The sequence below is a fragment of the Falco cherrug genome, chromosome 11, assembly GCF_023634085.1.
Source record: "Falco cherrug isolate bFalChe1 chromosome 11, bFalChe1.pri, whole genome shotgun sequence".
In the NCBI taxonomy this organism is placed as follows: domain Eukaryota; kingdom Metazoa; phylum Chordata; class Aves; order Falconiformes; family Falconidae; genus Falco; species Falco cherrug.
In genome coordinates this window covers 23,203,309-23,227,830 of record NC_073707.1, presented here as the reverse complement: position 1 = coordinate 23,227,830, position 24,522 = coordinate 23,203,309, and the positions used below count along the sequence as shown (strand labels likewise).

At 46.5% G+C, this 24,522-nt stretch overlaps 1 protein-coding gene across 1 annotated transcript; it reads right to left on the bottom strand.

The window, feature by feature from the left end:
* Positions 1 to 997: 997 nt before the first annotated feature.
* Positions 998 to 20,677, bottom strand: EIF2B5 (eukaryotic translation initiation factor 2B subunit epsilon). Its single transcript, XM_055723740.1, has 16 exons — positions 20,495 to 20,677; positions 19,123 to 19,247; positions 18,121 to 18,306; positions 17,845 to 18,022; positions 16,710 to 16,790; positions 15,883 to 15,960; positions 15,490 to 15,802; positions 14,724 to 14,869; positions 14,269 to 14,407; positions 13,532 to 13,633; positions 12,785 to 12,892; positions 11,782 to 11,872; positions 10,930 to 11,053; positions 5,479 to 5,604; positions 3,841 to 3,951; positions 998 to 2,777 (listed from the first exon to the last, which is right to left on the bottom strand). The coding sequence occupies exons 1-16, from the start codon at positions 20,645 to 20,647 to the stop codon at positions 2,712 to 2,714; spliced, it is 2,127 nt and encodes a 708-aa protein (XP_055579715.1). The 5' UTR covers positions 20,648 to 20,677; the 3' UTR covers positions 998 to 2,711.
* Between the last annotated feature and the right edge of the window lie 3,845 nt (positions 20,678 to 24,522).

Here is a 24,522-nt window from a genome sequence, read left to right as displayed (position 1 = left end):
TGTGCAGTCAAGGTTGGTCTCAAAGGCATTTCTAGTCTTCCAACCAAATACAAATCTTGATTGAAGACAACAGAAAACATCAAGCCCACCCTATACTTAAGCAATGCAATTAACGCTCCTTTAAAAAGTATATACTTACCTGCCCGTAAGGATGCTGTGCCATGCCACAACTTCACCTTGGAGAATATAAAATGTCCTACTTTGTCTCCTTTTTTCTACTCTGTTCTCGGCACCTGTAAAACCACCACCCCACACACACCACCAAGGCCTGAAGGATAAGGGTATTTGGCCACACAGCAACTTTGTCCCCTTGGATCTTAATCCCTGGGTAAAGCAAGCAGCTCACACCATGAACAAGCTTGCTACTATGAAGCAAAGGAGGAAAGAACGGAAAAAACTTGGTACAAAGGATCAAGAGCCTCTGGCAAAATTGAGTCATTTACAGAACAGTATGTTAAACCTACTTTTTAAGCCATCTTTACATTGTAAAAGGAAAAAAATACTTAAGATGTCCAAAGAAATTTTAAAAATACCAAGTCTTGCAGCTGGTTTGTAAATGGTTTTACTAAGAGCTCTGCAGCTGTCCTTCCCCCTCTCTGCCAGTTCTTACTCCCCCACATCAGGAGGACACAATGCAGTACCTAACAGCCAGCGTTCCCACTAATTCTCATCATGGCAAAGGATAACAGGTTTCACAGGGTTTAAGGTTCATCTTTGCAACATAATCCTGTACAAAACCAAACCTCACCCATTTCAGGATTTTAAGTTCAGAAGTTTTAATTAACTGTTCTCTACTTGTAAACAGTGAGGTCATGAGTTATCACTGAACATTTATACTGATTCAATGGCCTGCAGATTGCCTACCTACCTACCTATTATGCGCTTAAAATCTCTTGAGGAAAAAGTAGCAATGAGTTATTTAGCTTACCAGTTAAGCCCTGCTCAGGCATGTGGCACAACTGGAGACATACAATTCAAAGTCAAACAAAGCAAAGAAGCCGGTAACACCAGGATAGTTTTTATTTGCTCCCTGAATTAAATATTTGCAGATACAGAAAATTCAGGTACCAACTATTTCCCCAACATTTACAAGACTGAGTTTGCAATGTCAGAAAACAAGCACATTTATGCACAATCCTGGCAACTGATAGTGTGAGTGCACAAGATCACCCTGCCTGAACGTCAGTTTTTAGGAGGCAGTATCCCTGGTCTCCAGCACCTAACGCTGTCCCCTCACTGACAACTGTGACACCACAGAACAGCCAAGTAAATATCCTGAGTGGGCAGCTCCAGTGCACTCCCCCCCCCCCCCCCCCCAAAGGATTTATTCCGTGCTCCTCCTGAAGGGGCAGAGGCAAGGTCAGCACATCCAACAAATAACCTATGAACACAAGCTGATTCTTTGCTATGCCTTTTGTGCTCTGTTCTTTGACAGCAGGAAAGAACACAGCACAGTGACACTTCCAAGAAAGCTGTTCTTAAACGCCTTATTACTGCCACACATTGTCTGTGCTGGCAACGCAGTGCCAGAGGCACACTCATTCCCTGCTGCATGCCGAGTTGCTCTGCGGCTGCTGAACTTTACAGCACTTTCCCTGCTGAGGGAAGGGAAGTTTTCAAATAAATAAAAGGACATGTAGTAAGCAAGCTTGTGTAACTAAAGTCATGTGGAAACACAAAGCACGTGCTGTTGAAGGAAATACCATTTGCTCCTTTTCACACTGGAGCAGAACTTAGGAACTTGCATCCTCCTTAAAGCAGCTGGCGTGGTCAGTGCCCTCAGAGCAAAGCACAAGTGAGGTTGGTGCAGCAGAAGCAGCCAGGCACCTCCACTACCTTTTTATAAAAAAAAAATAAAGGAACAGACACTTTTCTAAAGCATTTGCCAAGCTGGGGACACACAGAAGACAGATCACATCTAAGATGTAGTGATCCATGCAGCATTTCACTGGTCAGTGCACATCCACTGTTAGCCAGCCCCCGCAGGGGGAACGGAGCACGCATTATCCCCTACTCTACGGAAGGGGGAAACACAATGTTTTACCAACTCTACTGTGCAACCTTGTGTTAGATCCTAGCACAGCAGATGGCAAAAGATTTTCCCTTTTGGAAAGATCACAGAAGTGCCTTCTAGGCTTCAAAATGCCTTGGGCATCCTCAGACAACTGCATCTTCTTCAGGCACAGGAACTCCCGAATCTGAGTCCTGCACTCCAGATCCTAATCCATGTGCTCCCAACTCACCAACCTTGCCAGTGTCTCTTCAGTAGGAGTTCTCTTAGCTACAGAAGCAACAATGACTCCAAATAACTTAGCTATATGACCAGTCTTCCACAACCCTGGCAGTTAAATTTATAAGAGCGTTGTACACATTTGCATCTATTTTCTCCCTTTGTATTAGTAACAAAGACCTTCCAAAAGATAGCTTATAGTATATCATATCCAGCCTCCAGAGGGATCCTAGGTATCACCACCTCCTGCTTTTCCCTTATGGTTTTGACATTGGGTTCCAACCATCCAACATAAGGTGGCACTAGGCAAGTGAGGGAGGGAGGGAAGTGGCAAAGTTGGGAACACACAACTATGATGGGATTGTCAGTCACTTCGATGTCAGGCCCCACATCTACACACCATGCACTGGCATTGATCTTGCCCTGCCCACTCAGCCCAGAAAGGCAGAGGGAGTGCCTCTTCTCATACCGAACCACCCTGTCAGTCTTGGTCGCCATCAGACGACTCTTCCTCTGCCTCTTCCAGCCACTGGATAAACTTCTGGAGCTGCAGAGAGAATACAATGTAATTGGGTAACAAGTGACACCAAACAGAACGCTCAACAACCACACTGTGTCAGTGAGTACCACTATTATGCATGAGAAAGAGTGTTTCTAGGAGATATGGAAACGGAGGCAGATTGAAGGAGAGACCAAAGTTTAGATGTAAAACAACTGGGATGCCATGGACAAATACAGACTGTTTAGATTCCTGAGGGAGATTCCTCCAGTCAGACAATTCCCCCACAACACTCGGCAAAAAGACAAAAGTTCTGTTTTTTCAGAGCTTGAGGGAGAAAAGATGACAGCTGCACTTTAGCTAAGACATGTTATGAAAACTGCTGGGAAAATCCTACTCCCTGAGAAATTGCTGTAAAGAAAAGGCAGCTCATTTTACCTTTTAACTGGGCTCGAAAAGCAGCTGAAAGCACTGCTGACTTATACCAAGAGCTGACTTTGCAAAGGTTTTAAACAAAGTTGGAGTTCTTCAGAGATTGCTTTTTTCCCCTGCTCCTCTTCCAGATCCAGGGAAAGGGACTGGAACAGGGCTCAGCCAAACTGCAGCACAAAGTTCTGCCTGACGGAGGGGGGGAAGTTTATGTGCTCCTTTGCAACAAGCCAAATGAAACCACTCAGTACAGCAAACGCTCAGAAATACATGTGAAGGGACTGGCGAGCCAGGAATGAAAGCTTCAAAGGAACTGCATGGGGCCAGCACACAGGGCATTGGCCTAAAGCCCATTTCAAATGGGTGCTGGCTTAGAGAAGCCGCGCTACTACTCCAGAGAGTGCTGGCCTCGTGCTACAGAGCCCCTGCTAAAACCAGTCTCCCTCTCCTACTACCTCTATTCCCCATCCAAACAGGATTGTGGCAGAATGCACAGAAATGTCTGCTCTGGAGAAAAAAGTTGTGTTGCTTAGTGTTCAATGCACTGGTGCATTACTGGCCTACCATGTAATGGCAGCTGCTCCACAGAAGGCAACAGTGGCACCCACTCATAGTTTCTTTCAGCAGCTGTTGTCCCTCTCCTCCCCCTCCCCCCACCTCTTTAAACACCTTTGGGACTTACCCGCTGGTTTTTACGAAGCTGCCTTCCCTTGTCAGATGTGTCCCGCAAAGAGAACCAATTGAGAATTACATCTTCTTCCAGAATTTCCAGCTGGTAAAAGGTCATCAACACCTGCATTGATTAGAAAAGAGCAACAGGGCTCTCTATAAAGTCTTTTGAGCCTAGTACGTATCCAAGTACAAAGTTTGCACGTACTCTGTGATTCCCGGCTCCATCTTCAACAGAAGGCACTCAGTCTGCTTAGTTTTGCTTTTATTGTTAAAAATAACTGTGCTTCTCCTACCAAGCCTTATGTTCCTGACAGTTACGTGCTATGACACATAATGAGTCTGAGTTCAAGCCCCATCAGCTTCAGCTCTGAGAATGCTGGGTATGATTGAGAGCTGTGGGCAACGAAGGGCCGCAGAGGATGTCAGTTCAAGACGTTACTTAAGTTCTTTTATAAAGCATCCCAAAACCCATCCCCAAAGCAGATCTAACAAACAACTTACGCTGGCCCACATACACACAACGGTGACATGTGCCCAGAAGAGTATTAATCTATCCAGCTCTGCCTCAGACTCCCTTCTCCTGCCAGTTCTCTCTTAAAACTGCCTTATGGCAGGTGTCAAAGCAATTGGTCATTTATCAGCTCAAACTCTGGCACAGTGCAGCGAGGGTAAGATGCAATCATGCTTTCTCAGGGTGCCTTTGTGCTCAGGCAGAGCAAGCACTTTGCAGTCGGTCTCCTTGCGGCAAAGCAGTGACAAAGCTGGCTGCCAACTCCAAATATCAAGTGTCACTTCAATTCCCAGCCTCCAGGGAAACTCAGGCCCCCAGAACAATGGACACATGCCAAACCATTGCTGTACTTCAAGGACATTTTGGCTCACCAAACTGAAGGCTTTTGGCTACAGTCCTAAGTGCTTTGCCATTTAGCCAGAAGCACTGGTAGCAGAAGTTAGGACTACTCTTTCTTAAGGAACCAAGAGTTAAGCAGGCTCTAGGAGAGCTTTTCCAAAAGAGACAGGGTTTTCCTGAGACACTGCTAAAGGAAAGACTTCCGATCCAAGTCAAATGCTCTCAGTGTGACAGGGCAGAAGGAATGCAGGGACAAAATATTTGTGAAGGAGGGTGAGGAGGAATATACTGAAAACTCTCAGAAGTGGGGAGATAGGTCAGCTCCCCTTTATTCCCAGTTTCATAACTAGCTCAGCCTGAATAAGAAATCCCACCCTTATTCCCAGCTTTGCTTGTTTTGTACTCTAAAGCAGGATAAACCATTTGGCAGTTGGATCCCAGGGACCATAGAGAGACAAATGAAGAAAAGCTCTTCCTTAAGCAAGCCTCTGGCCTCACCTCTTCCAGCATCACACAACAAGGGCATCCAGGTTAGAAGCTGCAAAATAATAGCTCCCTTCAGGCTGCATGCTGGTAATTAATACTCACCCTCAGCTGTGGTCCCTCAGAGGCACAAACAGACACAGACTTCTTTTTTTTAAAAAAAGCAATTGTTATAGATGGATTTTCTATACACACTCTCCACTGAGACCCAAAAATTCTCTCCTCTAAAGCTGACAAGCCAATGATGCAAACAGGATGCATTTCACAATGAATCTAGCAAAAACAGGTCCTCACGAGTTGGGAGCAGATACTCACTTTAGCTATTGATGTGCAGAGACTTTCATGTTCCAAGAAGAATTCCTCAATGGCAAATAAGGCATTCAAGTGATCTGACGCCCGTTTTATGTAGTTCTTAAACAACGGGGTCCAGTTCTTCAACAGCTGCAGGGAAAACACACAGAAGAGTTCCTGAGCTACGAGATGGATGTGTGCACTCAGCCCTGCTTTTCCTCAGCTGTGCTGCGCTAAGAAACTGACCCAGGGAAGCATTTTAAGAAACCATTCAGCTGACCACTTAATATATTTGCCCCACTCTGTCCATGAAACAGATGCTGTTAAGTCTCACATATGCAGATAGGACCTAGTTTTACTAAGCAGCTCTGAGGATATCTGTTAGTTTTCTTGCTTTTGCCTCTCTGGGTGGAATACTGGATTATCACAATAAATGTGTTTAATGGAGTCTTACAGAAAATCATTTCACAGCAGATGGATCAGAAGAGGTACACACATTTGCTACTCAAACCTTTCCCCTACAAAGCAGCTGACATTTCAGTGGAACCTTCCTTCAAAGCAGAAAAGCAAATAAGAAAAATGAGAAAAAGACAATGCCAGGATAATTACCAGCTGAGTAGAAATGGACAGTGCAAAATAGCCACCCCTAAACCAGGAATGCAGTGGAGCAGCCCCTAAGTACACGTTACATGTTTGTGTGTTTGACAGGCTTATTCTGTCAATCCTGGAGTCTGCTGCAGGGAATGGGTAGCAGGGATGAAGGGCAAGAAGTTGTTGCACTATTAGCTGATCTCAGTTCTCTCCTCCGAGGCTTAGTTTTATGAAATCTTTAGTTTAATGATTTTGGTGCTGCCTCTTCAAACAGTATTTCTGTCCAAGTCCCCCACAGCTCTTCCACTTGTTGTACATATCTGGAAAGTAAGCAGCAAGGAAAGCTCTGCAAAGCAATGCAGACTGACCTGAATCTGGAATAGTAGGTAATGTAATAAAGATACTTAGACCCCTGTCCGTAACTATTTTAAAAGGTATCAGAACTAGGATACGATACAAAAAATTCCTCACTGGCCAGGTCATGACCAGACCATCCTACAAAAACAGTTAGGAAATTAAATCAGAGTTCCACATCTTTTAAAATGGATTAATTAAACAGCAGGCATTACTGCAACTACATCCCTGGCATGCCCTTACAGTTATACTGTTTTGCTGTGCCTTCAAAAGTGTCTCCTTACAGAATACATCTGGTTCGTTTTGAAGGGAAACAGGTAATTCACAGAGGCTTAGGGTGTAATGAAGCAGCTTTGAGTCACCTACATTCAGGGTTAACCAGAATTATTCTGTCCCGGTAGTAGCCCTGCCAGAAAAAGAGCTCCAGGACATATAGCAGAGCTAGAACCCCAAGCTAGTGTGGACTACCAAAGGTGCCTGTACTAGGAAACACTGCTCAGCTGCTCCCTAGTACTACATACACTCCATCACCTCTTCAGACACATTTGCTACGCAACCATGCTGGAATTTGCATGCCTTAAGCAGAAACAAAGAAGGGGATTAGTACTAACTGATCTGTATAGTAGTACATCCACTGGTTCAAAGAATAACAGTAACAGTACAGAATGATCCTAATCATCACCGTATCACAACAAAAAACTGAGGGTTGTGTGGCATACTTCCAGAAAGTATTTTAGTCTTTAATAAAATGCTTAATTCTAAACACTCTTCCCTCCTCTACAACCATCTCCTGCATTTTTATTATCCTTTGGAATTCTTTACTTCAAATATAATAAAGCTACTAGCAAGTTCTTTTCAGGCTAAGAAATATTTCGTAATACCTTTCTGTTAATGCCTTTAAATCGTAAGCTGGCCCAATTCTAACCAGAATCCGTGAGTTTCTGAAAGGAAGTTGTTTATAAAGAAAGCAGTGCTATAAACACTCACAACCCCAGGACTCAATCCAGTATGCCTACTGCTGGGAAAGGGAAGGAAGAAAAAATATACCATCTCAGGCCAAGAACATGCACTGTATGTAACTGGTGCTAACGGGGAAAGCAGGGCACAGCCCCACAGAGCCCCTAGCAAAAACAGCCCTAATAAGCCTGTACGAGCAGAGAAGCTGTTTTTGGAGTTTCATGAAAATCTGAACTGGGGAACTAGAAGCTTGCAATTACTTTAGATTGAATAAAAGACTGAAAAATGTGGAAAGATACCTGACAGAGCCCTACGGACAATGTAACTTTCCAGGCTTTGACTCTACCTGAGTAACTCCTCAAAACAATCTACAGTCTAGCAAATTTCTCTGACAGGTTGCTTCATTTTTTCATCAGATCTGGCAGCAGGCCTATTTTACCCCTACCTCCAGCGCAGAACACCATCATGAAGCATGTGCAAAGCACAAGGGACGAAGTTGTAATTCCAGCCTGTCACACCGTAACAGCATCTGTGCCAATCACCATAAACTGCTTCAGTGAAAGCAGAGATCCATTTGGTCCCTGAATAAGCGATCCCAGGTTGTGTTCACTTGCATGACATTGCAAAAGAGTAAGGCTCCCTAACAGAAACCTGACAAGGTGCACCACACATGCTAGCTGCTGGGCAGCAATGCAGACACTAGCCAGCTCAGCAAACTGAACTGCTATATTGCCTCCCCAGCTCTCTTCAGACATCCTCACCTATGTAACCTTGTTTGCTGCTGCTTCAGTGACAACAGAAGCGAAACTTTCAGTTTATCAGCAGCTTCAGCCACATTTGCTCAAATCAAGTCTACAGTTTTAGGAAAGGTTTGGTTTTCTATACCATCTCTGCTTTCCAACTTGTACAAGAGCTGAACAAGATGCCTGACATACATCGAACTGGGTAACTATTTCTCAAGCCTCCATGTTTCATCTGAAATATACCCAGAGGCATATCCTTTACCAGATGCTTGTTTCCTAGAATTGCTGCAACACTTAAGAGCTTCATGCTCAGGGGCCAGCATTTCAGAGCACATACTGTGGTTTCAAGTAAAACCATACATCATAACTATGGCATTTCCACAATTTCCCCTCCTGAGGTGTCTGGGACTGTTCTACCATCACTCTTACACAAGCATCACATCTTTGTCCAGCATCTCTTAGTCAGACTTGAGGTACAAAGAGTTAGAAACATAAAACAGTTCTGTAAAGTTCAGTGGTCTTCTGATATTCACCACTCTTGGAAGGCAAGTATCCCCATCTCACACAAAATAACACTTTGCCATATGTAAACCATCATAAGCAGATCTCAGCCTAATACTGCTCTTGACTGAGGCAGTTTTAGCTGCATAGCTACGCACTTCAGCAACATGCTTTCACTATGTACTAACCTATACCAAACTAGCACTTGGGATTCTCAGGGTGTAAGTCAGTATTAGTAAATTAATGGAGGGTACTTTCTACTAACTAGAGAACCACAAGTTGCAGAAAAGCCACTGTTTCAGATGCTGTACAAACATGCATGTTCTGTTCTGCCAGAAGAACTGGTCTCTTTTCTTCAGAGCACTGTTGGTAAATATACAAAGCAGCGCTGCCCAGGAAGACCATCGATGTCTGTTTAATAAGCCTTTGAAGGCTGATTCACTGCCTCCATCAGAGGTACATCTCAGCTCAAACATATCGGGTTATCGTAATGGTGACTAATATCATGTGTGCAATTCAACATTACCAGTACACCTTACCAGGATACTGCCTTCCTGCTGATTTCGGTACAGAAAGCCAGCACAACAATTCCGCATGCAGTAGAGACACCAAGGCACAAAACCATCCTGGAGAAGGACTCTCTAAGAAACTTCCTCGTTGTTCTTTACAAGGGCCATCTGGAGAAACTGGCTACCATGACAGTTAATTGGCTTGGCACTTAGCTCTCTTTGATAAATCTATGGATAATATCAGTTTCATAAATACACGTGCCATACAATTCCCTGCCTAGAGAAATTCCACTTCTCCATGACACAGGGCACGGTCACCCTGAATATTGCATTTAGATTATTATCACTTGTCAGTAAGTTGATTTCCTGTCTCTGCTGTTAACCATGAGCATCAGCTTTTCTGCCATGAAATATACACAAAGTTACCCAGAGTTAAGGCCTTCATGTACTTCCGTTGTCTTCAGCTTCTAAAGGGATTTGGGCAATTACACAAAACTATGCATTTAAGTAGCATCCCTTATCCCAGACTAGAATGTCTTCTGACACAAAGTTTCTCCTGTCCTACTCATGCTAGATTAGGAGCCCAATCTGGGAAACAGAAAGAGATGCCATAGCCTAGCTGGGAAAAAAAAAACCCAAACGTCCTACACAGCTACCAACTCCACACAACCTCCTGTCTAGATATAATGCTTTCCACTTAAGTCTAACACCTGTTCTAACACTCTCTTCAGTTCTCCTTCTTTAATTCTCCTTTTCCAGGACAGGACGTGTTATTCAATCAACAAAGTCTGGGAAAATGAACAAAAGCAAGCAGAATTTAAACAGAGTGAACAGCAACGTCTCACTAAACCATCTGATGAACAGATCAGTTCACATGGATGTTTCCTACAGAAGGCATCTCCACATGTCCAGGAAATTACTTAAGTGCCATGCTTACACCTACGTAAAGAAGAACTAGTTTTCCACACTTCCCCATCAACTGAAAGTACATACTTCCTCACAGAAAGGATTATGAGGATGTCTAGTGTTCCTCTTTAGCTCCATCTCCTAAACAAATTAAACTAGTCCTTCCCAAACCCATTCATCCCAAAAGAGCACCTTTGTAACCTGCAGAGTTTGAAAAACTCAATTACATAAGCGAACTATAGCAAAGAGACAAAAATACAACTTCAGCTTGGATGAAGAAAACCATTAAGATAAGACTGCCTGCTTTTTAAAGCAAATCCTACCCTATTTTGTCTCCCTTAAGTCAGGAAATAGAAATTGCTCTCACCCTATTATACAACCCGTCTCTTTAGAGACGCAACAGAACCCTCTATCTTCGCTCAAGGCAACAATATCATGGCTTTGCATTTGGCTGGAAAAAAATTGGCACTAATTAAAAGTATGCAGACAAGTAAGACCTTGGAATAGATCCCACTGGGAGAGGAGCACTCTCTGATGCCCCAGAGACAAGGTTTATGATGAACTGGAATTGGATTTCTGGAATACAAGGCTGTAAAACATCTCTAACAGTCCCTCTCTTTTCTCTTCTACAAGTGATGCACTTATTCTATCACTCACTGGGAACAGAAACAACCATCGGTACTGAAGTAAGGCTCCCCACCCCTATAGTCTCAGCTGATTCTGTCAAGCAGGTAGCATAATTACAGTTCACTTTTATTTCTACAGAAGACAAAGAGGTTCATGAACTCGAGGAGTTCAGGTGGTTTTAGCTTCACCAAAAAGTCTTCTCAGCAAGGAACTACTTGGGGCATCCAGGCAGAGTCCTACACACTAGGAGAAAAGCCCAAAGAAGAGTCAAATGAAGCAGGACTCACCGGAACTAATGCTGAGAAATAGTTCTGGGAGTCCAGGTTTGCATCCAGCTGCTGCAGTGGGAACTCCAGGATCACTTTGCTGAGCACCTGCATCATCTCCTTCAGGCCAATGTTATACGCATACCTGCAATGAAAAAGGCAAACCCCCACAACATTTCACACTATCTTCACAGACATAGAGCAGAAAATTTGATTTTCGTCTTTCAGGCTTGTTTTTTTATTTGTTTGGTTTTCCAAGTATTCAGACAACAAAACCACCGTGCATTGCATCAGGCCCTGCATAAGGCCACAAGTCCTGAAAATGTGCTATCACTGTGGAACGAGCTGCTGCAGGGACAGCACCCTCACATTTACTAGAGTGCTGTAGGAATACTGTTGCACAAGAGAAGGGAAATGGGTTTGTATCTGAGAAATACTAGGTAAAAGACACTCTATGTGCTTTAGACTTGCTACTGTAAAAAAGAGTGGACAAGCTCCGCCCCAGCACAGCCCCAGCTGTAAGCAGCTGGCCAAATGTTGCAATGCACAGAGCAGCAGCCCCTGCATGAACTTATAGGCAGCCTGTGCCAAGAAGTGGCTCGCTGTCTTCAGTCCACAGTTACTTAATAGCAATTCAATCTCTCGTTACAGAATCGGGGCAGGAAAAGCCTAACCACTGAGGATCCTATAGATGCAGCTGGAGTTCTCCATCAGTTTCTGTTGTCATTCAGTTATGACCTCTAACCCGCATTTCTCATGCTCTGTACTGATAACATTAGTGTTTAACAACCAAACACGGGTATTCACATAGTTTCTCCACTTCTTTCTATATCTGCTCTCAAACCCAACTGTTCAGCATTAGGGAACACTCACTTGAGGGAGTTGATTTCCAGGACCAGGTTGTCACAGGCAATGTTTTCTTCTTCACCCCTCTGTAATGTACCCAGAACCTCATTCTGGAAAACTAATGTAAAAAAGGACAGGTAGTTAGACATGACAAGGAAAAGCACAGGTTCTTCAAATTGTTCATTACTGAAGAAACTCTATGCTCTTAACAAAGCAAGCACTCTGACACAGATGTCTATTTGTTCTCTGTAAGCTGGTACAAAACCACATCAACTATACTTTTAAATAGTGGAATATAATTAAATAAAGGAGATTACCTACTAGGTATCATTGATCTAGCCACACAAACCAGCACAAAGCTATTTATCTGTGCAACCTTTTAGAGCAGAATTTCTATTACACTTTCACAATCTAGCCTTTCTCATTCAGACAAACCTCATCTTCCCCTAACTAAAGATGTGAATTCAAACTTAAAATTTACTAGTTTAATTTTCTTTGGGAAGGTATTTTAACATGAAAAAGGCTTTTTTTTCCCCCCCCCCCCAGTTTGGCTTGAACTCTTTTCAAATCCAGGTAAGTTTAACACAGCGGAACAGAAAACCAAAGCCTATCTGCCAAAAGAGGCAGCTCCTACAAAAACATTTAATTTGCCAGCATGGTCACAGCAGTAAGCTGTCTGGACAGGGAAACTCTGCTGGACCATCACATAATCTCTGAGTTTAAATAAATGGCAGCGTCATTGCCTAAACCGACAACTCAGGGAGGTCACTTTCATGAAGGCCCAGGATCAGGAGTGAAAAAGATGGAGAATCTTTGACTGGTTCCTCATCCTTGGCTGCCTCAGGTTAACACAACAACAATACTGGGCATATTAAAGAACTCTGTAGAAAATGCAGGAAGTGAGGTCAGGAAACAAATATATTACAGACATCCACAAATTTTCCAATACACCTAGAGAAAGCAGCACAAATCTCACACTGACTGCATTATCTTGCAGACCCACCATACTTCTTAACAGACCATCTCTCACCTTTGATGTCATCTAGCTGAGGGGATGCTGCCCGACTGTCTGGCTCCTCAGAGCCCATGCTCAGGTCACTGTCTGACTCGCTCTCTTCCTCTGAATGCATAGTTGGGCCTGATGAAGAAAAGATGCAGCACTGAACACTCGAAAGCTGCAGCTGTCATATGCATAAGGAACCAGGTGTCCCAGAGACTTCCCAACTAAGTCAGCAACTATCTGTCCTTGCAAGGAAGCTTCTGCTTGCGGGTCCAGATGATTAGATTTGCTGCAGAGGGAATGCTACAGCTGGCACTGGGATAATGGGACTTTTTTTAAGAGTCTGCATGCAGACAACAAAGGACAGGGACAGAAGCAGACATATTTTATGCAGACTGCTGACTCACGATGGAGCAATGTCAGCAGACACTGTCACTAGCAGGAAGAAAGCCAGCAGTACCCAGAATAGCCAAAGCATATTCCCTCTAAGGGAGGGCCTGGTATCCCATAGTGCACCCTTCACACCACAGGCAGCTCTGTGTGTTAGCTTCTGTCAAATACACAACAAACATCTTCCACAGAGCACAGGAAGAGAGAATCTGGTCCACCACCTGCTTTCACCTCTCACCTTGCCTCCATACACATTATCTGGAGCCAGCCTGCTTCACAAAGCCCAGGTCTTACTCTAGACAAAATTACCAGTGTCCCACTCAGCCAGTTTCCCTGACACAGGTCCATCTGTCCACCTCCAGGTGACTACACTAAACTTTTCCTCACCCCATAGGCTTTGTCTCTGCTCTTCTTCATCCTCTTCATTCTTGTCATTTGCTTTCCAGAGATAGCCTCTGCCCTCTGAGCCTACATCCTTTTTATTGTAACCTGAAAAAGAAACAGTGATTAGGAGGCAGATGTACTGGATCTGCTTACAGGCAAACCTGAAATAGACTGGTATAACTTGCACATTACTGCCCCTGAATATCCTTCATCAAGAGGGAGCTGGGATTCCTGCAGATGCATACATATTTCAGCTTTTATCTTCTCACTTGCCTTGACAAGTGACAAACTTACTCCTCCCTACAGCAGCAACATTCAGCTGACCGTGTTTAGATCCCTTGTCAAACCCAGACTGGTAGAAACAGCACTTCACGAGGACAAAGTCCTTGGACACAGTCCAGGTATGAGGACATAGATCTTGCAACTTGCCTTGAACTGTGAACACCTCTTCCAGCTTCACCTTATTGTCTCGTACAAGGCCCCTACTCTAAGAAAAATGGAAAAACAGCTGAGTCTCCAAAGATTTTAATACTGGGATACTGAGGTACATCTCACTGTCCAACTTGAGCTGAATATCCTTGCTTGCCCTGCTGAAAACAAACATGTTCCAAGCTGAATGTTGCACTAAGCTTCAACCTGGCACTGCAGAGTCTACAACGGGGGAGGGAAAGACCCCAAAAGATCATGCAAGGCAAAGCCCTCTGCATAGCCTGAGTGCATGGAACCAAAGACCCTCATACCTTTTAGTTTCACTTTGCTTTCCTGCTTGTTCACGCCAGAATCATCACTGAACTGGTCATCATCATCTTCCTCCTCATCTGGTGGGTGCAGAGAGATCACTGTGCCCTCAGAAAGAGTGATGCCAGGACCTACTACTACCTGCAAGTATGTGCAACATATCTTAATGAAGAAATACCCTGATTGCCCCCATGTATCTCCACCAGCACAGACAACGGCTGCTCCAGGCAAGCTGTATACTAACAAGTATAATTGAAAAGATCAGCACTGCTCGATCACATATCACACTACCCTAGCCAAAAAAAAATAAGATAAAGGTGGGAGCAGTAGAATATCCCCCACCTCTGCACAAAGGCTTGGAGTAGCCTTGGCATGCTGGTATTCTGGTATGGTCTAGTGTAAGCCTAGTAACCTGCCAAGACAGACAAAAAGCAGAACAGACATAAATACAGCTCACCTGAGAAGAGAGGACACAGCGGGGCTTTAGCTTTACTTTCTCCTTCACTTCAGCTTCATCACAGATAACAGAATGGCAGATCTCCACGTTATCTGCTATGTGTACTCTGTCCCAGAGAGAAGCTCCATCCAAAATGACTTTATCACCTGTTATGCATCACCAAGCACAAATACGTTGAGCAAGGGAGTGTGTTGCTCTCCCACACTGCTGAGTCCACTAGAAAGCATCTTGCTGAATCCCAGTGCCCTTGATGCATGACGGATGTTAGATGAAAGGTAAAAATTGGCCTTAGAGGCCTACAGCTACTTCTTACCCAAAGCTAAAAGACAGGTTTGATCTCTACAAAGATTTAACAAGCTGACAGTAACAACTGACTTCTTGGTTTTGCATAAATACAGCCAAATCACAAAAAAATTCCAGCCAAGACTAGCAAGGAGTACCAGGCAGTTCACAAAAACAGAGACAGATGTCCCTTATTTGCAGGATGTTGGTAGGTAATAACGCTAGATCAGTAAAAGTCATGCATTCTCTACTATCAAAACAACTTACTTGCATGAAGTACCTTCCACCTCTCATCATCATTATGGTACCCTGAAAACTATTTCCTCTGCTGGAAAAGCAAACTTTTCTCCTTTCTTCCCATTAGAAGTCAATCAATACCCACTTACCATCCTCTCTCAGAGCCAAATGCACATTAAAAACTAAATCCCAACAACTTGCACCCTTGCCTGGCAAGGCCTACATGCCCCCCCATTCTTTTACTCACCTATCCTACAGTTCTGCCCAATAATGCTGTTTGTTATAGAGCAGTTGCTGCCAATGACCGTTCCCTGCCCAATGAGTACGTTCTCTTGCAGCACACTGCCATGGCCAAGGCTAACATCCACCCCTCGGTAAATGTTGTGTTTAGAATGGGTGTAACTCTGATTCTTGTCATCAGTGAAGTTCATCTCTGGAGTCAAAGGATAAACCCAGCGCCGGATGATGTCAGAGCACACAGCTTCGTACATTAGCAGATTGCATATATGAGCACCGTACTCTTCTGTCGTTACGTGCATATGGATCTGATTCCCCAGGACCTGAGAGAGAGGGAGGAGCATGTCAGAAGATTCTCTAATGCAAGGCAACAGGATCTCCCTTCTAACAACCCTCTCCTTACCTCCTCATTGACCAACAGACCACGCACAAAGTCATCTCGCGTCTGGTAGTCAAAATTGTCTGTGAACAGCTCAGCCACCTGCCAGGAACAGAACATAAGGAAATAATACAGTTAGCAGAAAATATTGCCAGAGAGGCCAGACAATTAATGGCTGTTCAGTGGTTCTCAGAGAGCAGTGTTATATAGCACAGGAAAGTGATGTTCTTGCCTTGAATAAAGCTTTGAATCCTTCTGCTAGGAGTGTTGACCTTCCCATCTCCTACTCCTAGCGGAGACTATGAACAGATTCTGATTTTCAGAAGGGGACAAACATTGCTTTAACATTTCCAAGCAATCTGCCCAGCCTCACTTTGTAGTTTCACGCTCAAAGGAAGGCTGTAGACCAGCTTTTTCAGACGTGGAAGAGGTATTAGCAAGCCTAGGCTGGAATAACCCTGAATGTTACCCTAACATGGTACCAGCTTGCATTCTGACATTTTTCCATAGCACAGCCTTCACCTCTGCTCCACAGATGTAAATATACTCAAAGTGAAAGCACTTATTTTCCAGAATAGTTTCATCCTGCGCCAAATCAGCCAGTCTACTGATGCATCCACTGTCTAGTTCTGCCTGGGCTCGAGCAAGGGATGCCAGATACAGACTGAGCACCCATACAGCCCACGGAGGAGTGCCACATGATCACTCAGGCTCTCAGCTCAATCACTGAGAAAAGCTGAGAGTTCTGGTTCCCAAACTTACTACACTCAGGCCACCTGCATCCCCTGCACAAGCAGGACAAAGGAAGCAATGCAGATTGACTTTTGGACCCTCAGAAGGGTAGAGCTCACCTGCGGAGAGCAGATACTGATATGACAATCCAGCAAGTCATGGCGCACCTCAACATTCTCAATAGAGTTCTGGAACAGACTCTGAAAGAGAAAAAAATTCCAGTGATTTGAGTGCCTCATACAGTACCAAACCCCAAATGCCTTCTATAAGCCAGGGCAGTATTGGTTGAATAATTAAACTAGCTTAAGTTCTGAAGATCAGAGAAATCTACAATCTACAGAGATACAAGCTTAGCAGGCACAGCCTGGTCACATACAGAGTCAGTCAGCAAAGATTGCCCTCATCCTTACACAGTGCAGCTCTCCAAGATACAGCTTGTACTTTGAACAATCACTTTTCCTCCAGGAGGCTCCTTACCTTAGTCACTGGGTGCTACAAGTGTGCAAAGAACATTGATATATCAAAACGCAATAGTCGCAGCTTCCATATGCCCTGTAGGTTTTTACAGCTGTGGGTTGTTGTTGTTGTTTGGTTTGTTTTTTCCTTTTTGGCTTCCTACAGTGATCTGTGTTTTCATTTGAAGGTAAAAAATAATCTACTGATTACTGATTTGGGGCTGAAAATGCCATATAATCACAGTCTTAGTTTTGAGCTGAAAAAAGAAAAACATCCATCTATCTCACTGGAGAAAGTGCCTCCACAGACATTTACAGAGCATTTTCTACATTATTAGGTGTTTACAGGCAGAGGTAATAGGAGGTACTACCCCTTCCACCTGCTGTTATTCCACCCTCCGTGACAGGCTCAGTGCCACTTCAAAATGGTTTGTGTACAATAGTGGTATATGCATCCCAATTTGGGAACCACTGTGATAGCACAAATCATTCAACTCCCGTTTCACATGGAGAAAAGGAATCAAACAAATGCAAAACCTGAATTGTGAGAAATATGTCTGCCCCATCTTCAAATTGTGAAACAAGTCCCGAATGTGTGCATCCCAACACAATTTCACCAAGCCTCAAATAAAAGTTAAAGGTAAAAGGCCAGTTTACGAAGAGTTAACTTCCTACCACCTGCTCCCCCAAAAGCAGCAGCAAGCACAGCTCCCTGGCCTTCACTCAAGGAGGACCTCCTCCTTGGGATGGGCTGCTTCACTACCACAGCCCTTTTCCACCTGTCAAGTTCCAGACGCACCATAGGAAAGCGGAATCGTTTCAGCCCCTGGGTTCTCTGGTAGTGAAGGACACGGCTTGTGGCACTGTCCATGGCAATTACAATGTCATCCTCTTTGCACCTGGCATGGTGACCAGGTGAAGACTCCTTGAATATCATCGTCATCACAGAAACATTCTTTTCCATCTTACGACGCAACCTGAAAAAGAAGGGCAGAAGTTTAAAAATGACTCTTCAGAGAGTTAAGAGCCCAGAGTCTCAGCACACCAGGCAAGCATACACTCTTTCAACACCTACTTGTGCTCTTCCAGGGCTTTGGATATATTGAAATTGGACACCACATCTCCAGTGACAAGAATGAAGTCTGAACGAACAAGGGACTTGGCATCAACGTCTCGTAGCACATCACCAAGGGAGCGGTACAGGTCAGAAGTCACAAAGCGCACCGTGTTGGGAGAGGTGTGGCGGCACCACTTGGATTTTCTGGGAGGAGAAAAACACATCAGGAAGGCATAAAGAGGCTATTCTATAGAGAACACACTAGGACACAGTGCCCCAGTGCATGCCACATCTGTAAATCCATGCAAGGAGAATCCTGTTACAGTGAGCCCACTATTGATAGGCTTAGGCATGCTCATTTGCACACAGCGGATAAACTGAAGAGGTTTAGACTTTGTGACCGTAGCTTACGGAAACCTAGGGAAACCCAATTCTACTGTGAGCCAAGTTTTGACAAAGGAAAAGGAAAAGTTACACAGAACCCAAACTTTTTTTTTTCCTTGGAAAGCAGTGCCTCAGTATCCTGGTTTTGGCTGGGACTGAGTTAATTTTCGCAGCAAGCAGCTGTGTGGTGCTTGGTTGCCAGCCACGGTTAAACCACAACACTCAGGCAGGGAAAAGACTGCACATTTCTCTTTAGCTTGCAAACCTGCAGCATGCAGAGGCAAAGGTGCAGAGAGAGCTGTTTCCATACGCTCCTGCATTGCACACCAAGACATGGCATAATGCAAAGGGCAAGTACTCTAATTTACATGGCTACCCACAGGAAACCCCTGCTTTTAGACAAGAAAAGTTAAATGCCAATATAAACGAAGTCCCAAATCACTCAACCCTTTTAATACACTCAACAACCACACTCCTTCACAGGAGGAATAGTCTTTTTTGACATATACTGAGACAATTGTTGAAAGGGAATCTCTTGCACAGAGTTTTCATAAGGATCACTGAGACCTTTGAGGCTTGTTGGAGGACAGTAGAATCCTTTCCATGATAAAGCTAAAGAGAAGAAGAGATTCTTACTGTAAATGCTCTTTTATCTCAGCTGACTTCCAACAGCAGAAAACAAAGGTTTCTTCCACTCCAGTTGCTGTTAGGAACTCCAAGGTATAGTCAATCATGGCCACATTTGCCATAGGTAAAAGAGCCTAAAAAAACAACCAAAAAAAAACCAACCCAAAACCATACAGATAGCTGAATAAACACTCTGTACCTCAACATCAGCAACAGCCTCTTCCAACTTAAGGACAAAGTATCAGTAATATAAAAAAAAATAACACAAGTAACTGCTCCACCACTTTTTATCAAAAATTTTTAGAGTTTACCTAAACAGTAAGAGCTAATTTATGATCTCCTATAGGGGCAGATGCCAGTTCAGATAGGAAGGCATAAAAAAAATGCGAAGCTATGACATACAAAACTTCAAGAAGACTCAGACAAATGAAAGACTGAGGCAGGGGCTGAAATCCCAGAGTGCCAATTCCCTGACTCAGGCTTTAACTGCTTCAAGAAAAACCTGTCAGACATGAATGATGAAGCCACAGGAGTATGAGTGTCCAGAATTAAACAAGGGGAAAAAACCCCACCAAACCAACCTAAAGTGAAGCGAGTATTTACTTGACCTGAGACTCAAGCCACACTTTTAAACCGAGTTACTGATTCACAATTGAGTGATCTCATACTGTTCTCTAATTAATTTTTGCTGCTGTTTCGGTTCAGGCCCGAGCTCGCGTGTATAATCATGACCTCCACAAACATTTAATCAGCAAACGAGGTAAGACTCGTTCAGATCTAAATTCTCCAGAAGCGCTCTTTCCTTTAACATAAAGCCTTCTGATCTGGGTAATTAAAGCGCTTTCCCCATGCATTTTTCTGGCCATATTCTTTAATCCATTACTGCCGGCAAGCACAAAGATTTTGTTTCTTTCCTCTATCAGAACCGAGCTTGCCAAACCCACTGCTGCTGCTGCATCAGTGACAGACGAAAAGCAAGCAGCACAGCTCGCCTCGCCATATGGAAAAGCAAACAGCACCAAGGCAGCAATTGGATCCCCACTGCCTCTACAGAGGGGAACAGAGACTGCTACAAGCGAGGACAACCCCTCGTCAGAGGCTCCCACAGCGCGGGGGGGCTGCCCGAGCCCCGGGCGGACGCTGAGGCCCAGCAGCCCCCCAGGACCCGCCGGCAGCGGCTGGGGGGCCTCGCCTCGCCCGACCCAGCCCGGGGCTCTGGCGGTGGGGCACAGCGCGACCGCTGCCGGCGAGCACTCCGCCTCTCGGCAGAGGCCTGCCCGCTCCGGTCCGCCAGGGACGGCGGAGACCGGGACAGGCGGCCCCGGAGGGACCGGCCCGGGGGAGACGGCAGCAGCCGGGGGGGGAGGGGGGTGTTTCTTACCCGCGGCCGGTCTTTGGAGATAGGGAAGAAGCGGCGGTTGAAGCTGTCGGCGACCAGCACGGCCTGGAGCGGGGGCGGCGGCTCCTCCTGCGGGTCGGTGCCGCGGGCCGCCCCCGCGCCAGCCCCTCGCCTCGCCGTGCCGCGCGCCGCCATCTCCTCACGCTGCCGCAGCCGCCCCTTCCGGTTCCGGGTCGGCGCCGGAAGCAGCGACGGGAGCTCGGCGGGGACAGCGCGGCTGGCGGCGGCCGCGGGCCCCACCCTCGCGGCCCCGGGGAGCCGGGCGGGCCCTGGCGGGTCCCCGCTGCCCTGCGTGCGCCAGCCCCGCAGAGCGCAGGCGGGCAGGGCGGCTCCCGGCGGGGTGCGGGGGCTCCTCGCCGCCTCCCCAGCCCGGCGCCCCCTCCGCCAGCCGCGGGCCCGCCGGTGCCGAACGGGCGTTCTTCAGGCGGGGCTGTGGGAGCCGGCCCCTCGCAGGGGCCGCAGCAGCGCTGCTGGCCCGCAGGGCCCGCGGGAGCAGGGCAGAGGCCAGGGGAAGGTCTGAATCTCCCGCACAGACATCCCCCGGGTCACCTCGGGGCGCGTAGTGCTCGGGTGTGACCCCCGGGATTTCCAGGTTTGGGAACAGTTACGTGTTCTCGATACTCTTCCCAGCTGTGATGCGTTTGTGCTGCTTTTCCAGATGTCCAGCTGCTGTTTTTGCAAGGGATAGCCTTGCTGCAACCAGCCCTTTAGCGCACACGCCTTCCATCACGGAGTTATCCCCAAAACCCACAGTCCCTGAGGAACCTCTGGGAGCCCACACAGAGACACTTCAGAGGCGGGGGAGGAAAGCAGACATGGTTTCTGGGGGTGAAGGTGGCATTTGTCTTCTCCCCAGCCTGGCCAAGCAGCCCCTCCTTGGGTGCTCCAGGTGACGATGTCTGGCTGTGCCCCCTGCCCAGGTACTGTCAGTTCCATGGATCCTGATCCCACACAGCCACCCCTGCCCCAGCCCAGGCTCTGCCCTCATGCAGGTCTGGTTGTCCCTCCCAATCTGCTTCAATATTGGCCTGGCCTTCAGAAGGGGGTCAGCCGCATACAGTCTTTAGCATGGAAATTATGCCATCGGCTGAATCCCTCCTCTGCTGCATCTCTCTGCTGCCAGTGACAGTGCTGCGTCAGTCCCTCCTACCTGGCACAGCTCACACAGCACTGCTGCTTGCTCATTTTTCAGCTAGAGAAAACTGTGTGACAACCCCTGCATTCAAAACCAGGAAAACAGGCTGAGAGACTTCCCCACGGAGCTCCTAACGGACTGGCAGCAGGAGGGCTGTGGAGAGCCCCGAGCCCGGTGGCAGGAGGGCCCTTACCAGTGCCGGGTGCTGCACAACCTGGTGCTCACTGCCCTGCCCCATTGTCACACTTCTGCCCCTCTCCACACAGGACAGGTGTTCATAGCCCCTGCTCTGTCTTCTCACCAGCTTCTCTTGGATTCTTGTCCCTCATTCCCATAAACTGACCCACTATGACCCCCTGCTCTGGCCCTCACTGGTCTCATCTGCTGGCAACTCTGCACCTACCCACTGACTCAAGCCAGAGACTCAAGGGGCTCATACACAGTTCATCTGTGATCCTGAGCGAAACACAGGGCACTTGCACCCCTGCCTCCAATGCAGGGCCCTTCCCCAGGGTGGAAACTGACACACACGTATCAGCCCAAGGCACGTGGTATAGCCTTTCCATCCTGGTGACGGGAAATTAAGGGACGCACAACTCAATTGTAGACCTACAGTCTATGTGCTGAGGGGTCTTTGGTGAGAGGGAGAAGAATGTAATATGCAACGTGCAGCATTGATTCTCACTGGTTGAATTGCAGGTTCATGACTGACATAGTAGAAAACAGTCTCCTCTGTCTCCTGAAGGACTCTGCAGCACTGGGTATTCCCTGAAATTTCCCTTACCAGTTAAAATGTTCAAGCATCACTTATGTGGTGCCATCTGCGCCCAGCAACTTGTGACTGAGCCCTTGCTGTGCCGTACCTTGCGGCTGTGTTGCTTGACCTTATCTAGTGGTTTGGAATAAAGCAGCAAGGATGGACACAATGAGAAAATAGAAAATACCTGCTCTAGGGAAATAAATCATCCCCATCCTTTTAAAAAATAGGTATCCTCTTACCCTTGGGAATCCTGTTGCCTTGGCAAAGAAGCTAACCCCAGAACAGAAGTTCCCAGATGGTTTCAGCCCAGGGGTTACAGCTTGAGGAACAATCCAAGAGGTGGATTTGTCATTGCTTGAGGGCAGGACAGCATCTTCCTTCCTGCCTACGTGGCACTAAGTGCATAAGCAGCGCCAGAAATCAGGTCTGATCCAGCCTGCACAGCCACTGCCCATGTCAAGACCGGGCACACAGAGCTTGGCAAAAGAATCAGCAGATTATCTGGCTAATTACATCCTGTTCTCTCCAAATGAGGCAAATTTCCAAGACGTTGCCCTGGTAAATTGGCAAGAGCAGGGGAAGACAAATCAAGGTAATTGCTAATGAACTGAACTCAAAATCAGCCTGATAAATATTCCTCAGGCTTTGCACACACATTTCCCTTTGGTTTCACCAGGGACTTGCAGGCCAGTAGCATCCAGGCCAAACATTTTCTGTAGTGATATAATTCCAGGGGAGCTTTTAAAATTGAAATTAGCTCACAAAAATTGAAATGAGGCTGGACTGGGTTAGACTGGAGACCCATCAATCCCAGTATCTAACAGTGGCTGGGCAAGGGGTAGGAAAATGCATAGACTGTGGGGTGTTTTCTTACTCCCTCATCCTTGGATGTGCTTGGACAGAGCATCATGGGGCAGCATCCACCAGCTCTGGGAACTATGAGTGTGGTGGGGATGCTCTGCTTTCTGGGGCATCCTCCTTGTCCCTGTTCCTACACTTTTAGCTCTTCTCTCTTTTCTGTTTGTTGTCTTCTCTGAGCATTTGGTTGCTCCCTGGCTTTTCCCCTCTACACAGACAATGGCCCATGAGGCATTGCTAAGCCTTGGCAGGCAGCTCTAGATTTGGTCCTGTTTTAGACAGCTTTGGGGCTCCACATTCATCAGGGCTGAGTGGGACCTGTGTCAGGGGATCCCCAGGGTGGTGAGACTTGCAATGAGGAGGAATACAGGGGGTCTGCATGGAGAAACTATGTACCTAGCATGAGGCTGATTTCCTGTCACATGTCGTGCCTGGTGGCAGCTCTGATGCCCCTGGAGCATTCTTTGGTGCCTCCACAGAGCTATGAGATGTGTGTCATTTCAGTTCAAGGTCAGGGATGCAATTAGTGCCTAAACTCATCTCTTCCTGGCCCATTCTATGCTGGCAGGGAGCATGGTTTGGTTGGGGCTATCCCCACTCAGTGTTAGAGGTGACAGGGGCAGGCAATGAACCCTGGAACAGGGTGTCTGGGCTCAGGGGGCTGTCCTCAGCTTACCCAGGATGGCTGATGCTCGCTTGCCAGGTGTAGAGAGGAGTCTGTCTGCCCCAAGCACCCTTGGAGGAGCTCCTGCCCCTGAGAGAAGGGGTAGGCAACAGCCAGGACGTGCTCATGTTGTCCAGCCCTCCTGCATGCCTGAACAGCTCTGTGGCTGACACAAGATTTCCCTGAGCACTGAACCAAGTCCTGCAGGTAAAAAGAAAACTGCAGCCCACAAGTAAGTCAGCAAACATGAAAGCCAGATGGACTCTGCTTCCTGACCCTTCCTTTTTGCTCCCTCCCTCCCACACCCTGGGCTCTGGCTAAGCAGACAGCAGGGACACTGACTCACAGGCTATTCCTCCACTCTTTGCTCATTTGGGCCTCTCCAGCGCTTCTCAGCAGAGGGTTTCTGCCAGATGAACTGCTGGGCTTCCTCCACTCTCAGCACACTGCTGCTCCTCAGTTGGCAGCCTTGAGAAGGGGAGGCAAAGACATGAGGCCACCCTGTCTGTGTCCCCCTAGGTTTCCACCTGCCCTAGGGTGCCACTTGCAGGAGTCCCTGGTGCCACCTCCTACCAGCAAGATGCTGGGCACTG

What these genes read in the sequence shown, in the direction of transcription:
- EIF2B5 (XM_055723740.1), bottom strand. Translation starts at nt 20,647, where the DNA reads ATGGCGGCGCGCGGCACGGCGAGGCGAGGGGCTGGCGCGGGGGCGGCC. An exon ending in GAGATAAAAGAGCATTTACA is followed by an intron (nt 18,307 to 19,122) that starts GTAAGAATCTCT and finishes TTCTCCTCCCAG; the next exon opens with AAAATCCAAGTGGTGCCGCC. An exon ending in AGCTTCGTAAAAACCAGCGG is followed by an intron (nt 2,778 to 3,840) that starts GTAAGTCCCAAA and finishes TTCTCTCTGCAG; the next exon opens with CTCCAGAAGTTTATCCAGTG.